At 37.9% G+C, this 16,015-nt stretch overlaps 1 protein-coding gene across 1 annotated transcript; it reads left to right on the top strand.

Annotated features, from left to right (window-relative positions):
• Nucleotides 1-14,957: 14,957 nt before the first annotated feature.
• LOC142550131 (uncharacterized) lies at nucleotides 14,958-15,588 on the top strand. The gene is made up of 2 exons (XM_075659367.1): nucleotides 14,958-15,045; nucleotides 15,179-15,588. Exons 1-2 carry the CDS (start codon nucleotides 14,958-14,960, stop codon nucleotides 15,586-15,588), a joined length of 498 nt encoding a protein of 165 aa, XP_075515482.1.
• The last annotated feature ends 427 nt before the right edge of the window (nucleotides 15,589-16,015 follow it).

The following is a 16,015-nucleotide window of genomic DNA, read 5'->3' as shown; positions in this document are numbered from 1 at the left end:
AATGTTATTTAATTAATTCAACACTTGAATTAATTTAATTATTTGGACTCTACTAGGCCCACTAGTGTTTAATTAATTCAACACTTGAATTAATTTAATTTAGTCCATAACAATGTTTATGAAAATCATAATTTTCAAATACATTATTTACTTGGCCTATTTTTAATTTAGGAACACATTCATAAATTAAAAATTACATTTCTCTCATAGAAGTCATACTTCTATTTTTCTCAACGCTTATAAACTAATTTATAAGCCGTTCAACACATTGAACTATTTTTACTTCTCAACGGGATCTAAAAAGCTAGTACTTGTATGGCCCTCAATGGTTCATTGATACAACTAGCCGTGGGTTCACATCTCCATGTGATTCGGACTAAACATGTCCTTATATGAGCATACCCCAATTGCTCCATTCTTATTTATCAACTCCTTGATAATAAGAACGTCGGAACCCAAGTCTGATAGTACCCAACCAATCATGTTAAACGCCTAGCAGCATCGCTTACATGATTCCCTAGGTATCAAATGATAGTGCCTGCAAGAAACATTCAATTATGGTTAGCGTACAGTACGGTCCCTTCAACTCATATATCCCGACCGATTCGACAACCATTGATTTATCGAGAGTTGTCAATGAATCGATACTATGTGTCATGTCGTAGTTGCATCGATGGTGTAATCTAAGAAACCCCTTTCTTAATTACCACCATACTCTGATCAGAGATTTCAACCTACATACACATGAGAACACATAGGATATCCATACCCGAAGGTAAGCGGTGAATCCCCGACTACAATGCATCGACTCCTATATGTTTCGACAGAACACCCAACCTTGCCACCTGATGACCCCATGAGAGTCGGTAAACAAGTCAAAGTGTAATTCTAGTACATAGAGTCTCAATGTTGTCCCGGGTCATAAGGACTAATGGTGTACAACCATAAATCAGGACTTTTCCACTCGATAAGTGAGAACCACTTGGAAAGTCCTTTATGGAGGGTTGTTCAGTGCACTCTACAAGGAGCACATATCTGCGTGCTCGGACATCACAATGTCCAGGACCAATGAAACATGGTACTCACATCGCATATACTAGTCTCGAACTCGAGCGGCCTATATCCTTCTTAGTGGCGGCTGAATCGACTAGGAACTGTTTAGAATATACAGTATTCCAAATATGAGTTTCATGATACTCATCATATGAGCATCTCATATTCTTTCTACTATTTGTATATTCAAGGGTTTTATCTATGCAACTAGCATGAGTATATAGATAAAGATTTGCCAAAACAATAATTTCAAATATTATTAAAATAAAGATTGCTTATACATAGAGTTTCATTGTGAACACTCGGCCAACACTTGGCTCGACGTGAACCTACTCTAAAAGTAGTATGCGTCTTTGCATTGATTATCGAGAGCTTAAAAGGGTCACTATCAAGAATAAGTATCCACTGCCAAGAATCGAAGATTTATTTGATCAGTTGTAAGGAGCATCGATATTCTCAAAAATAGATCTTCGTTCTGGATACCATCAATTGAAGGTGAAGGAGTCTGATGTTCACAAGACAGCATTTCGTACTAGATATGGGCACTATCCCATTTGGGTTTACCAATGCGCCAGCAATCTTCATGGATCTCATGAATCGCGTATTTCAGCCGTATTCTGATCAGTTTATTATAGTCTTCATTGATGATATTTTGATCTATTCTAAGAGCAAGGAGGAGCATAGTCGTCATTTGAGGACAGCACTGCAAGTTTTGCAAGATAGGAGGTTATATGCAAAATTCAGAAAGTGCGAGTTTTGGCTTGATAGAGTGGCTTTCTTAGGCCACATCATTTCTAGTGATGGCGTTGAAGTTGATCCGAGTAAAGTGGAGGCAGTGAAAGAGTCGCAAGTACCGAAGAGTGTAACCGAGATTCGCAGTTTCTTGAAACTAGCGGGCTATTATCGCAAGTTCATTCAGAGGTTCTCTTCTATAGCGCCCATGACCGCCTTGACAAAGAAGAATGCAAAGTTCGTGTGGGGACCCGAGTGTCAAGACAGTTTTAATAAGTTAAAGCAAGCCTTGATTTCAGCACCAGTGTTATCTATGTCATCGGGGCAAGGAGAGTATGTTTTGTATACCGACGCTTCTAAACTTTGATTGAGCGCAGTTTTGATGCAAAATGACCGAGTTATAGCCTTTGCGTCGAGACAGCTAAAAATTCACGAGAAAAATTACCCTACTCATGATCTTGAGCTTGCAGCAGTAGTTTTTGCATTGAAAATTTCGAGACACTACTTATATGGGGAGAAGTGCAAAATATTCACCGACCATAAAAGATTGAAATATTTCTTCACCCAAAAGGAACTGAATATGAGACAACGTAGATGGCTTGAGTTAGTAAAGGGATACGACTGTTAGATTAGCTATCATCCGGAAAAAGCTAATGTTGTTGCAGACACATTGATTCAAAAAACAACAGTTATCACTCAATTATCCCTCCAAAAACCGTTGCAGTCCGAGATACAGCGGTTTGAGCTTACAGTGTATGCTAGGGGCGAGGCCCCTAATCTTTCCACATTATCAGTACAGTCGACCTTGAGAGATAGAATTTGTGATGGGCAGTTTACTGATGAGCAATTGCAAAAGTGGAGAGCTAGAGATGAAGCCAAGGACCGGAAGTTATATTCCAAGGTGGATGGTTTAGTTCGTTATCGAGATCGTTTATGGGTTCCTAGTGACGATTCTTTGAGAGATCTTATTAGAAGGAAGCTCATGATACACCATATTCCATCCATCCGGGAAGCACGAAAATGTACAAAGATTTGCAGTTGTTATATTGGTGGCAAGGCATGAAGAGAGACATTTTGAGATTTGTATCCGAGTGTTTGACTTTTCAGCAAGTTAAAGCGGAGCATCAAAGACCAACAGGGAAATTGAAGCCACTTCCTATTCCCGAGTGGAAATGGGAAAACATCACTATGGACTTTGTTGTGGGATTACCTAAGACTATTAAGGGATTCAATGCTATATGGGTGATAGTGGATCGTCTTACGAAATCAGCACATTTTTTACCCATCAAGACGACCTTCACCATGATTTAGTATGTAGAGTTATACGTTCAAGAGATAGTTCGGCTGCATGGGATTCCTGTATCTATCATATCTGACAGAGACCCGAGATTCACGTCATCTTTTTGGAAGAGTCTGCATGCAGCGATGGGGACCAAGTTATTATTCAGTACAACATTCCATCCTCAAACCGACGGTCAGTCCGAAAGGGTTATACAAATTTTGGAAGATCTACTACGAGCATGTGTTATCGATTTCCAAGGCAGTTGGGAACCAAAATTACCTCTAGTGGAGTTCACCTACAATAATAGCTATCAGTCATCAATCAGGATGGCTCCGTTTGAGGCACTGTATGGAAGAAAATGTAGATCTCCTATTCATTGGGACGAGGTTGGTGAGAGAAGAGAGATTGGTCCGGATGTGATTGAAGAGACTGTCGAGCTTGTAGTCGAAATTCGTGATAGAATGAAGACCACACAAAGTCGACAAAATAGTTATGCGGACAAGAGGGGAAGAGACTTAGAGTTTGCAGTGGGAGACCATGTATTTGTGAAAATAGCACCTATGAAGAGTGTTATGCGCTTAAGCAAGAAAGGCAAGCTTAGTCCAAGATTTATTTGTCCGTTTGAGATTTTGGAGAAGATTGGGACGCTAGCTTATAGAGTGGAATTGCCACCAATGCTTTCAGGAATTCACAATATATTGTGTTCCATATGTAGAAAGACCTGTCCAAATCTTGGGAGGAAAGAAAGAAGACTGCGAAGCAAAGTCATTCCAATGGTTAAGGTCAAGTGGCCGAATCACTCGGAAGATGAAGCCACTTGGGAAACCGAGAGGGACTTGAAGAATCGCTATCCAGAATTATTCAGTAAGTTCTAATTTCGAGCATGAAATTTTATTAAGGGGGAGGAATTGTTAAGTTTAAAATTAAGACGACGTAATCCAACTGCATACAAATCTAGAAATTATGAAAAATGGCTAATTAATTTAATTTACTTACTTAATTGATTATGTGACATACATGATTATATGTTAAATAGGATTTTATTATCATTATGCATAAAACTGTATTTTTAAGGATTATTCAAGTTGCGATCGAGGAACGAAGACCGAATGCTGAAAAACGTAAAATGTTTTTATTAAATAATTAATCTTAATTAATTAAAATATGAGTGATGCTTTTTCATATTTTTGAAAATAAGGGGTTTTGAGGTGATTTTATACGCCGAGACGTAAATTTTATCTGTGTTGCGTTTTCAACAAAAACAAAAATATGAACGTTTTGTCGATCCGGCTAATAAATTCACAAACGTATTTAAACAAAATTGTTTTTAATAAGTCAATTAAGCACTAATGGGCCTAATTTACCTACTTAATGGGCTAAAGACTAATTAGTGATAATTAACTATTTAATACTCAAAAACCACGCCCTAAACCCATCACAAGTCACGCCCCAATTCAGAAAACTCTCCCGACACTCTAGACACGGCACAAAAAAAATTTTGAAGAAGAAACTTTCAAAAATTCAAGGAAAACAACCGAGGATTTGAAGAGAAATTATCCCAGGGTCTCTTACGTCAAAGTTTTTTGATTCGTCAACGAATAATCGTACGTTTAAAACACAAAGACATGCCATACATCTCCTTTTCTCATCTATCACATCGTATTATCGTTTTAAACATCGTGTGCATGAATAACATGAAGTTCTTTTGGTTATTTTCGGAATATTTCACATACATTTATTAAATTCATGAATTTTGATCCAAAAACTTGTTCTAAATGTGTTAAGGGGCTGCCATGATGTTAAGTTATGATCAAGCAAGGTTTATACATGATATAAGGTACACACACACCTTACTCACGGCAATCACAAAAGAAACAAGTTGGTGCGATATTTTCCTGTAAAGAGTTCATGTTGGCTCGGTTATGATCAAGGAGTGGCGGTCTTGATCACGGTTGGCGTCCAGGGTCTGCGAAGGGTTTTTGAGGGGTCTAAGGTAGGCTAGGACTCAAGTTAAGGGCTAGGGAAGGAGTCCTAGCCATGCTAGGACTCCCACCCGAGAGGTGCATGCTGCGCGATTCTAGTGCAGCAGCGCGCAGGGAGCCAGGGTCTGGTTTAGGGAGCTCGGGCTGAGCTAGGTCAAGAGCTAGGGGTACTAGGTGAGTGTAAAACATGTTGGTTTGGGGGTGGCTCGGGCGGTTGGAACCTAGCAACCAAAAACGTAGAGTCCATGCACCTTAGGAGTCTCGGCCTTTCTTGTTGCTGGAGCTGGGCTTTGATTTCAAGCTCGGGGGCTGGTTCATGGGGTCAAGTCTGTCCAGGAGGGTCCTTAGAGGGTCTAGGAAGGGGCTGGCTTGGTGTGGTCCGAGCATGGCTTGATGGAAAAACCAAGAGGGCTCGGGTGTGGTTTAGGCGAGGGGCTAGGGTTTGCTCCTTTGGAAATTAATTCGAAACACGTCTCACAGGGGTCGAGTCATGGTTCATGAGGGCTAAAATAATAATAAAAGCCTAAGTTTTAAGTTTAGGAATTTTATTCTAAAGTTTGGGTTTTTTCGGGATTAAAACGTCTTCAAAACGTTTAATTAAAGTTTAAATAAAATGTCTAGTATTTAAGCTAAATAAAATTATGAAAATTTTAATTTAGGCTTAAATAATTATTTTGGATATGTTAGAGTCAATGAAATCATGAAAAATTCAAAATCGAGAAATTTTATGTCTAGGGATAAGACGGTCATTTTACACCTAAAAATTTTTAAACGTCATGGCAATGCTCTGAATATTGTTTTTTATGCTATTATGATTATTTTGAATGTTTAAGGATTTTTATATGAAAAAAATGTTTACGTTAAAGGTTCATGGAATTATATGGTTCATTTATGGAATTTACGACGAAATGATAAAGTTAAAAGATTATGTTAAATGATTGCTTTTAAAAAGGAAAAAGGGATATTAAATTCAGGATTTTTATGAAGTGATGAAAAGGTAAAAACGTTGAATGAAGTGAATTAATTGTGACTATTGAGGATATGAGGATAAGAATGGGGATTTCGTGAGAGAAAAGACCACAGAGGGAGCCCATTCGATGAGGATAGGCCAAGGCTCAGTGGACGAGAAATCATTGTTGATGTCCCCGCCGCCCAGTACTGTGGTTACATGTAGATGGATCCATCGACTTTTTGAGGATAAGGAAAGTCACAATTAACGATATAAATTCAATAAAAAGGAAAATGTTTATGATAATGATAAAAGGATACATGTTATGAATGAGGTAAAGGAAAAAGGTTGAGGTTTATATTATGCATGTCATGAAAATGTTATTTTTATGTAAAAGTATCTTTCACTGTTACATGTGATCTTATACGTGTGACTTTTAATCAAAATTATGGTGTGTTGAGTCTTTAGACTCACTAGGTGTGATGGATGCAGATGAGTTTGAGGGAGGTCTTGATAGTTGACCTGATTGGACTGAAAGTGCACACGACCCGAGGACCAGCGCTTCTACTTTTCCGCACTCATAATTTATGGTTACGATTTACGTTAAAAGATTTTAAGACTATTTATTTATTCTTTTGAGTGGTTTTTGAGAGGATGATATTTTTCACGTTTATTGCTTTTAGGTCTGGTAAAACATTTGACGATTTCATATTTTGACTATTTCCTTTGGATTTTCAAATACTAGCTGGTTGATATTTTATAGTAAAATGGTGCAAAGTATTTTATAAAATTTTTTTTAAGTATTATTGAGGGTCGACCGTTTCATGTTAGGTTTAAAAAAAATTTAGTACTTTTTAACATTAAGAAAGGCAGACGTTTCAATCTTTAACATAACTTAAAATTATAAATCATAACTAGTGCGGAAAACTAGCGTCGATTCTCGGGTTATGTGCACCTTCAGTCCAGTCAGATTAACAATCAATACCTCCATTAACATTATTATCATAATCACCTGCATCAATCACACCTAGTGAGTCTAAAGACACAACACACCATAATTTTGATAATAATTAATACATATACAGATCACATACAATAGTGAAAAATACTTGTACTTAAAATCGTTTTCATGAAGATGCATAAACTTAAACATTTTCGTAAACATTTTCCTGATGCATAAACTTTAAATAAAAACATTTTCATAAACCTTTGCATAAACATAAACTTAAACATATTTATAATCGTATCCATATTCATATCACCATATTCGTTTTCATATTCATATTCATATTCATCATAAACATATTCATATTCATATTCGTATTTGTTGAATTCGGATCGTGATTGTGACTCGTATTCTCCATCTACATAAAACCACAAGACTGGGCGGCGGAGACATCAGCTACACTCTCACCGGTCAACTGAGTCCATGGCCATCATATCAACATATCAATGTATTCGTATTCGTATCACGTATTCGTATCAATGAAAACACGATCTTTGGGCTCCCACTGGGGTCATAACCCTCACGATATTTCCAACATGTCATCGTATTAGTCACAATCCCTTCACGTCCTTAACATTTCGTATCTCCATCACTTAATAAAATATGCATATTATATTATTTTTCTTTAAAACCAAGCATGCAAAATATCTTTTAAATGTCAAGATTACATTGTAAAAATCCATAAACATTTTAAAAGAAACATCTTGGCATATTAAATCATAATAACATCCTTAAACATTTAAAATAACATTTTGACATATTAAATCATAAACATTTAAAATCACCATCATAAAAATTCATAAACATTTGAAATAATCATATTAGCATTTAAAAGAACATTCAGGGCACTGCCATGACGTTTACTAATTTCTAGGTGTAAAATGACCGTTTTACCCCTATACGTAAAATTCAACGTTTTGACTTTTTTCTTCATTTAATTGAATCTAATATGTCTTAAATAATTATTTAAGCTTACATGAATTTTCTCATATTTTTTTAGCTTAAATCGAGGACTTTTAAGTTAATATTAAAATATAACATATTAATGTGTTTTAATCCCGAATTAAACCAAACTTTAATATAAAATTCCCAAATTAAAAAATTAAAATTTTAATAATTATTTGAGCTTAAACAAAATTTTCCATAATTTTATTAAGCTTAATCTAGGCGTTTCCATTAATTCTTTAAGTAATGTTTCGTACGACGATTAAATCCCGGATAAATCCTGTTCCAAATTCTAAATATAGCATTTTTATTATTTATTCTACCCTTCCAAATCATGAGTCACACCCGTGGACCCATGGTTTCAATTTTAGTTCTTAATAATTTGAAATTGACCCTTGTAAGGACACACCGAGCCAACTCCTTAATTACTCGAGCCAAGTCCAAGCAACCTCAAGCCGAACCCTATCCAACACACCGAGGGACCCTACTGACCAAGCCCAGCCCAAAGAACCAGCCCCTAGCTTGCTCAAACCCTGCTGGAACTTGACCCAAATTCTGCATGTTTTGTGCATGTGTATCCTAGGAACCTTAGGACTCCTATCTAGACTAGGACCCTTCCAGCCCTGAACCACTTGACCCCTCATGACCCTAACCTTCCCTGGACCACGTCCAGCCCCAGCCCAGACCATCCCAAGCCCTGGAACCCAGCAGCGAGCTACCTGAATACAGAAGCACCACCTGCGCACATGCTGCCTCATAGTGCCTCCCTCACGTTTTTGTGTTTGGCTCGAGCCATGTCGAGCCACCCTGCACCAACTCATGACCAGCCCCTCTAGGCACTCTCTTGGACCCTTAGAACCTATTGGACCTGACCCTAAGCTTAAAACCAAAGCCCTAATATCAGCTGCATGCCACAGCCAAGAACTCCTACTTCGGATGGGCTCTTTTTTCCAAGCTTAACCACTTACCCAACGAGCCAGCCCTTGAACCAGCTCCTCAGGCACTCTCCTAGGAACCCATATGACTTGACCAAGCTCAGCCCAAAGCCCCTAGGCCATAGCCATCTCTACCCTGCACCAGCTTCTATACCTGCGCTACTTCCTTTTCATTCTCGGTCAAGCTAGGACTCCTCCTTAGCCCCTGGTCTCGAGTCCTAGCGTGGCTAGGACTCTTCCCTTGACCCCACATGGATGCTAACCAAGCCCTGGTCCCAGCCGAACCCAAGCCCAGCCACCACACCCTTAAAACGTGCCCCTCAAATGCCATATCAGACAATTGGTTCCAGCTGCTGTTCTTCCTCATGTGCAGCATTTTAATGTATTCTAGGACCTCTATGAAACATGTAAAAATGTGTTTGATCATAGCCTAGTTAATGGCAGCCCCTTAAACATCATACAAGCATGGTTTTGAATCAATAAACACAAGTTAGACACATGCATCTGTATAGTTGCGAAAATCATAATTCGTGTGCTTGGTTTTCATTCAAAAAATGTTCAAATAAATATTATGATGTGATAGATGTTTGAAAGAAGGAAATATGGCGTGCCTTTGCGTATTTTACGCACGAATATACGTCGACGAATCGAAGAACGATGGCTTGATTTTTCCTTGAAGAACCTTCAAACTTTTCTCTTAATTTGATGATGTGTGTGCCGGGTATTTTAGATGCAAAGAAATCATGATTGTGTTGGGGAAGTGGGGCGTGGGGTTTAATGGGGCTTTAGGGTAGGTTTTGTATTTTTTATAGTTAATTAAAACACTAACCAAGCTTAGGCCCATTAGGAAGGATAATTAGGCCCAATAGCCCATTCATGCTTAATTAAAATAATAAAAAGATTTAAAAATAATTTTGCTTAACTATGTTTGTGAATTTATTATCCGGGTTGCCAAAATGTTCATATTTTTGTTGCAAAACCAACGCCGATAAAATTTACGTCACGGCATATAAAATCACCTCAAAACTCATTATTTTCAAAAATAAGAAAAAATATCACCTTTAATTTAAATAATTAAAAACAATTAAACGTATAAATATGCATAACATAATTAATTTATGTAATTAAAATATTTAATTAAAATACACAAGGAATTTAATAATTGCATGCATGTGGTTCGCGTGGACCTTCGAATTTTCGGGGCGTTACAGTTAATTGTGACTTTATTTTTCCTCATAAAGTCGATTGATCCATCCACATGTAACCACATTACTGGGCAGCGGGGACATCAGCGACACTTTCACCCGTCAACTGAGCATTGGCCTATCCTCATCATATAGAAATACGATCGTCGGGCTCCCTCTGGGGCCTTCTCCCACAAATTGGCTCCATCTGGGCCTTTTCCCTCACAATATCTCCATTCACATCCTCATATCCTCAATAGTCACAATTACTTCACCTCCTTCAATGTTTCACATTTTCATCACTTCATAAAAATCATGCATTTAATAGCATTTTCCTGAGCCCCAGGTCCGAGCCCCCAAGCCCTTTGCGCACTGCTGCAACTGCAGGACTCCCTTTAGTCTCGAGTCCTAGTGTGGCTTGGACTCTATCCCCGACCCCTCGTGTGACTCTAGCCTTCCCTGGTCCCAGCCGTGCCCAGCCATGCCTCCAAAAAAACTCAACCCAAGCCCTTCATGTTTGCACAGCCGCGGTTGGTTCCAGAATGTTTCCTTCATTAATGCAGCGTGTATGGTGCGTGTCTAGGACCCTAACTTGTGTAAAAACCGTTCTTGATCACGTCCTAATCATGGTCCCTCCTTAAACACATAAAATCATGAATTTGAAACATAAAATCATAAGTTTACCACATGTGTATGCCATATTGAGAAAATATGAATAAGAACTTCATGATTTTCATGCAAAAGTAATTCAAAACAATAATATGATGTGATAGACGAGAAAATGAGATGTATGGCGTGCCTTTGCGTTTTAAACACACGAATATTCGATGGCGATGCGAAGAACGGCGGTGAGAAAACCAAAGGCTGAAATCCTTAAGAAACTGTGGCCTCCTCTTGCTGAAATACTTGTGTATGCGTGTGTCTTCTGATGGGGATGGTTTCGTGTGGGTTGTGGGGGAAGGGGCGCGGGTATGGTAGGGTTTTGTGGAGGTTTTTGTATATTATATAGTTTAATTAATCACTAATTAAGCTTAGACACACTAAGAAAGTAAATTAGGCCCATTAGTGCTTAATTAAAATATCAAAAATAATTTTGTTTAAATGCGTTTGTTAATTTATTAGCCGGGTTGCCAAAACATTTGTATATTTGTTGAAAAACCAACACCGATAAAATTTACGTTCCGGCGTATAAAATCACCTCAAAACCCCTTATTTTCAAAAATAAGAAAAAGTATCACTCATAATTTAAATAATTAAAAAGAATTATTTAATAAAAACATTTTTTATTTTTCAGTCATCGATCTCCGTTCCTCGATCGCAACTCGAATAGCCCTTAAAAATGCATTCTAATGCATGTAAGTAGGAAAACTACTAAAACATCATATAAACATGTCACATAATCAATTAATTATCCATTTTTCATATTTCCTAGATTTGCATGAAGTTGGATTACGTCGTCTTAATTTTGGACCTTACAGCTTCTGTTGGCTGAACCTGCTCAGCTGACTCAGGACTGCTAGTCTCAACTGGTATATACAACTGCTAATCTATCTCACAGAGTTTTATCTAAATTTGAAGAGAGATAAGATTAGAATCCAGTCGTCGAAAAATAGCTCTGTCGTCATATGCAGTTGGATCGTAGTTCAATTTAAGTTCGACAGTCACTTCAGCTAGCATCTTCATCCTCGTTAAATAAAAGAAAAACTTTTATTTCCAAGGCCTGTGCGATTTTTATTTCTTTAACAGTCTTAGGAACCATAGTCTCCAAAGCAATATATTTGTCGAGAACTGCTTTCTTCTTCAGGCGCTTTGCGAAGACTACAGTCCTGAACTCAACCCATTTATCAAATTTTTTCAACTTTTGTTCAGCTACCTCGTTAATGTCGGTCCAGATGAGATCGATGAGGGTTTGAACATAGTTGGTTGGCCTGGGCTCTTCAATCAACTTGCCCTTGTCTTTGGGATCAGTCAGAGCATGAGAAATATTCAGCCTGAAGCAGTTGCATCCAATTTTTCATGAATTACGATGCCCTTGGGTCACGCGATTGGAAGGATCGTAAGATTTATGACTATATTGGGAGGTGCGCAGAGACCAACTTATAAGTGCAAGAGTTGCACTTAATTTATATGAGAATCCATTTGAATTATGTTAGTTTCGAACAGAATTACGCTTGGTATTTGTTGTTTTTGTGTCGTGCAGGAGATGAACAACTATTGGATGGTTGATGGCAATTAGAGGTATTTTTAATCGTGAACTGTTGGTGAACAAGTGCCGCAGTGCCTAGGTGCTGACCACCAGCGCCGTGGCGCCTGATTTCCTGAGAAATGAACGCCTAGGCACTGACCATCAAGCATCGTGGCGCGACACCATCGACACATGGGCGCCTATAGCAACGTCACGGCGCTAATGACAGTGAAAATTTAAGAATTGTGCTTTCGTTTATGGCCCGGACGCAACATAAAAATGAGAATAGGGTTGCAGATGAAAGAGGGCCGTTTTTGGAGCATAATTAATAGGAAAGACGCAGAGCACGCATGGGAGAGGAATTGGAGCACATATATCAATTAGCTCATAGCGGATCTAAACAAAAACAACGGATGTTCGAAGATTTAGACATCACAAACACGAGAAATTAAGGGCGAAAGATGAGATGACAAATCAGAAGGGGTGTCTCTATCCCCATATTCGTTGTTCTTTGTCTTCGTGTTTTCCATTCTAGAGGATTATGTAGCTTCATTGATACGATAATTTTGACTCGGTTGTTTAAAGATTGAATTTCTTTTGGTTTAATTGTGTTTCTAATTTTTATTCGACTTCAATTTACTGGGCATAAAGTGTTTTTTGTCTGATTAATTCTACAACTCGGGAGAGATATTAGAATTATAGATCGTTTGAGACACATCGTTAAGTGTTTATATTGTTCGGAAGGCATACAACGTTACCGGGCTAGGTAAGAACATCGTTTGCATATATCATTTAAACATAGATTTTTATTAGGAATGTTTAGATCGAAATTTGAATGATACATCTTATTTGGCACTTGGGAAAAGAGTAATAAAATAATTAAGTATTCTTGACCATTAAATAATTGGAATCCATGAATATAAATGCAGCCGGAAATAATTATTGTGGAAACTTAGTGAAATCACACCTCTAGATATTTAATCTCATTGATATTTCTCAATTTGGTGATTAGATTAATATTTATTTACAATTAATTTGTTTTAATTAAATCAAACCATTTATTGATTCTTCTAAATAAAGTAATGATTATTTTAATTACAAGCACTGATTTGTTTTTATTTATACAATCCTCGTAGGAACGATACTTTACTCTTATATATTAAAACTTGACAATCGTGCGCTTGCGAGCGAAAAATACACAAAAAGTTTTTGGCGCCGTTGTCGAAAAATGTCGAATTTAAATTATTATCGGTATTGTTACCAATTAGTCTAGATTTTAATTTATAGTTTTTTATTTTATTTTATAATCAGTGATTTGTTCATTTTTTTCTATTTGACAGTGCATGCGAAGATGGCAAAGTCCTAGCTTGCTTATCTTTGATCCTAAGAGCGAAAGAATTGCACGGAGATTAAGAAAAGCAAGAAGAGAAGAGATCCAAACAATGACCGAAAATAGAGAGAATGACAAACATATCCCACCAGAGGCTACACCTATCAGAGATCACTTCCAACCAGTGATCAACACTCATTATTCTGGCATTGCTCGGGAGACCATAATTGCAAACAATTTCGAGCGGAAGCTTGCTGTGATAAATATGGTTCAACAGAATCAGTTTGCTGGAACCGCAACTTCAGATCCTCACGTGCACCTGAGAACTTTTCTGGAGATTACTGACACGGTAAAGATTATTAATGTTCTTGATGATATTATTAGATTGCGTTTGTTTCCATTTTCTTTCAGGGACCAAGCAAGAGGATGGCTCCAATCGCTTCCCTTGGGGAGCATCACGACATGGAAGGAGTTAGCAAGAAGTTTCTTGCTAAGCATTTTACCCCTACGAAGTTTACATAGTTGAAGATCGAGATCACCACTTTTAGGCAGATTGACTTTGAGCAATTGTATGAGGCATGTGAAAGATACAAGGAGTTGTTGAGAAGGTGCCCGAATAATGGTTTTGAAGACTGGGTACAAATTGAATTATTCTACAATGGTCTGAATTGGCAGACACGAGGAACCATGGATGCAGCGGCTGGTGGCGCGATCTTTGTCAAATCGCCTGATTAAGCTTTTGACTTGCTTGAGTAGATGACTTTTAATAGTCACCATTGGCCGTCTAAGATGTTAGGAGTAAAGAGGACATCTGGAGTTTATGATGTGGATCCTATTGCATTATTGACTGCGCAAGTATCTGCACTGAATACACAAGTAGCTGCTATGAATAAGGTGAGCACAGCTGAGGGTGAAGGTGCACAGGTTGTTGTTGAAGAACCATATTTTCCTAAAGAAGTTCAATACATCAACAACAAGAATTTTTGTGAATATGGAGGATATCGAGGTAACCCTCCCCCTAATACTTGGCATCCTGGTTTAAGAAATCACTAGAATATTTCTTATGCAAATAATAAATTGTGTTGAATCCTCCACCGGGTTCAATGCATCAAATGGGGAAGGGAAGCCATCATTTGAAGATTTAGTTAGGACATTTGTTGCTGAATCTGGTAAGAGGATGGCTAGGACAGAGAATATGCTTGACAACCTAGAGACCCACATGGCGAATATCGGTGGTTCTTTGAAAATCCTTGAGTCGCAAGTTGCATAGATAACGAGGCAACTGACATCTCAACTGTCAGGCGCATTACCAAAGATTGCATAATCGAATCTGAAAGAAGTGAATGCTATTTTATAAATCATGAGGAAATTGGAATGATAGAAGGAGAAGAGGAAAAGATTGATCCCACACCCATCCGAGAAGAAAATACAGCGCCAATCAAAGGCAGCCGAGTTAAGGAAGGTAAGAGTTAGGATTTGGATCAGTGTATTGATATTTCTTACTTCCCTACACCCAGAGATTTATACAATTGAATGTTGAGTTTCAAAAGAAAAAAGGACTTGAAGATCTCAAGAACCTACAAACTAACATTCAGTCTGCAGATCAGGAGAAGTGGCAGTTACTGAAGGAGGTGATGAGGAAATACAAAGAAATCTTCAACAAAAGCTGCAAGACCCCAGGGAATTCATTGTACCATGTGCAATAGGGGGCCAAATAGTGGGAAAAGTTATTTGTAATTCAGGAGCGAGAATGAATGTAATGCCAAGTTCTCTTTACAAGAAACTTGGACTGAGCAGGATGAAACCCACAGAACTAATATTGCAGCTGACAGATAAATTGTTCAAGGTACCGTTGGGTTTTTTGGAAGATGTTGAAGTTCAAATCGATAAACTGAGGCTTCCAGTAGATTTCATGGTGCTTGACATTGAGAACAATCAGAATTTTCGTGTCATTCTAGGACAACCATTATTTGCTACTGTTGCAGCCGTAATTGACGTGAAATGAAAAAGGTTGACCATGGAAGTTGAAGGTCAAAGGGTGGAAATCAAGGCATCCAAAAGATCACATGACCCACCTTGAACCGGCTGGTGACAGTCAGGCTGACGACATTAAACCAAGCGCTTATTGGCAGGCAACCCAATCAGTATTTTTTATACTTTCGTTATGTTATTTATTTTTTTAGTAGTATAATTGTTTGTGTTTTTTATATTATTAAATTATGCATGTGAAGATTAGACATTGATACATATGTTATTATGTAGGTAAGGGTTGAAAAGGCGTGGAAAGGAGCTAAGTTAACAAAATTTCGAGAGTACTAGCGCCTTAGCGCCAATTATAAAGTGTCGCAGTGCCCGTTCGTGCGAAGGTTTAGCGTCTAGGCACACATATATCAGTTCCGCAGTGCCACTATTTTCGAATGACTACAGCCTAG

Source organism: Primulina tabacum, chromosome 6 (assembly GCF_025594145.1).
Source record: "Primulina tabacum isolate GXHZ01 chromosome 6, ASM2559414v2, whole genome shotgun sequence".
Classification (NCBI taxonomy): Eukaryota; Viridiplantae; Streptophyta; class Magnoliopsida; order Lamiales; family Gesneriaceae; genus Primulina; species Primulina tabacum.
This window is presented reverse-complemented; position numbering and strand designations above follow the sequence as displayed.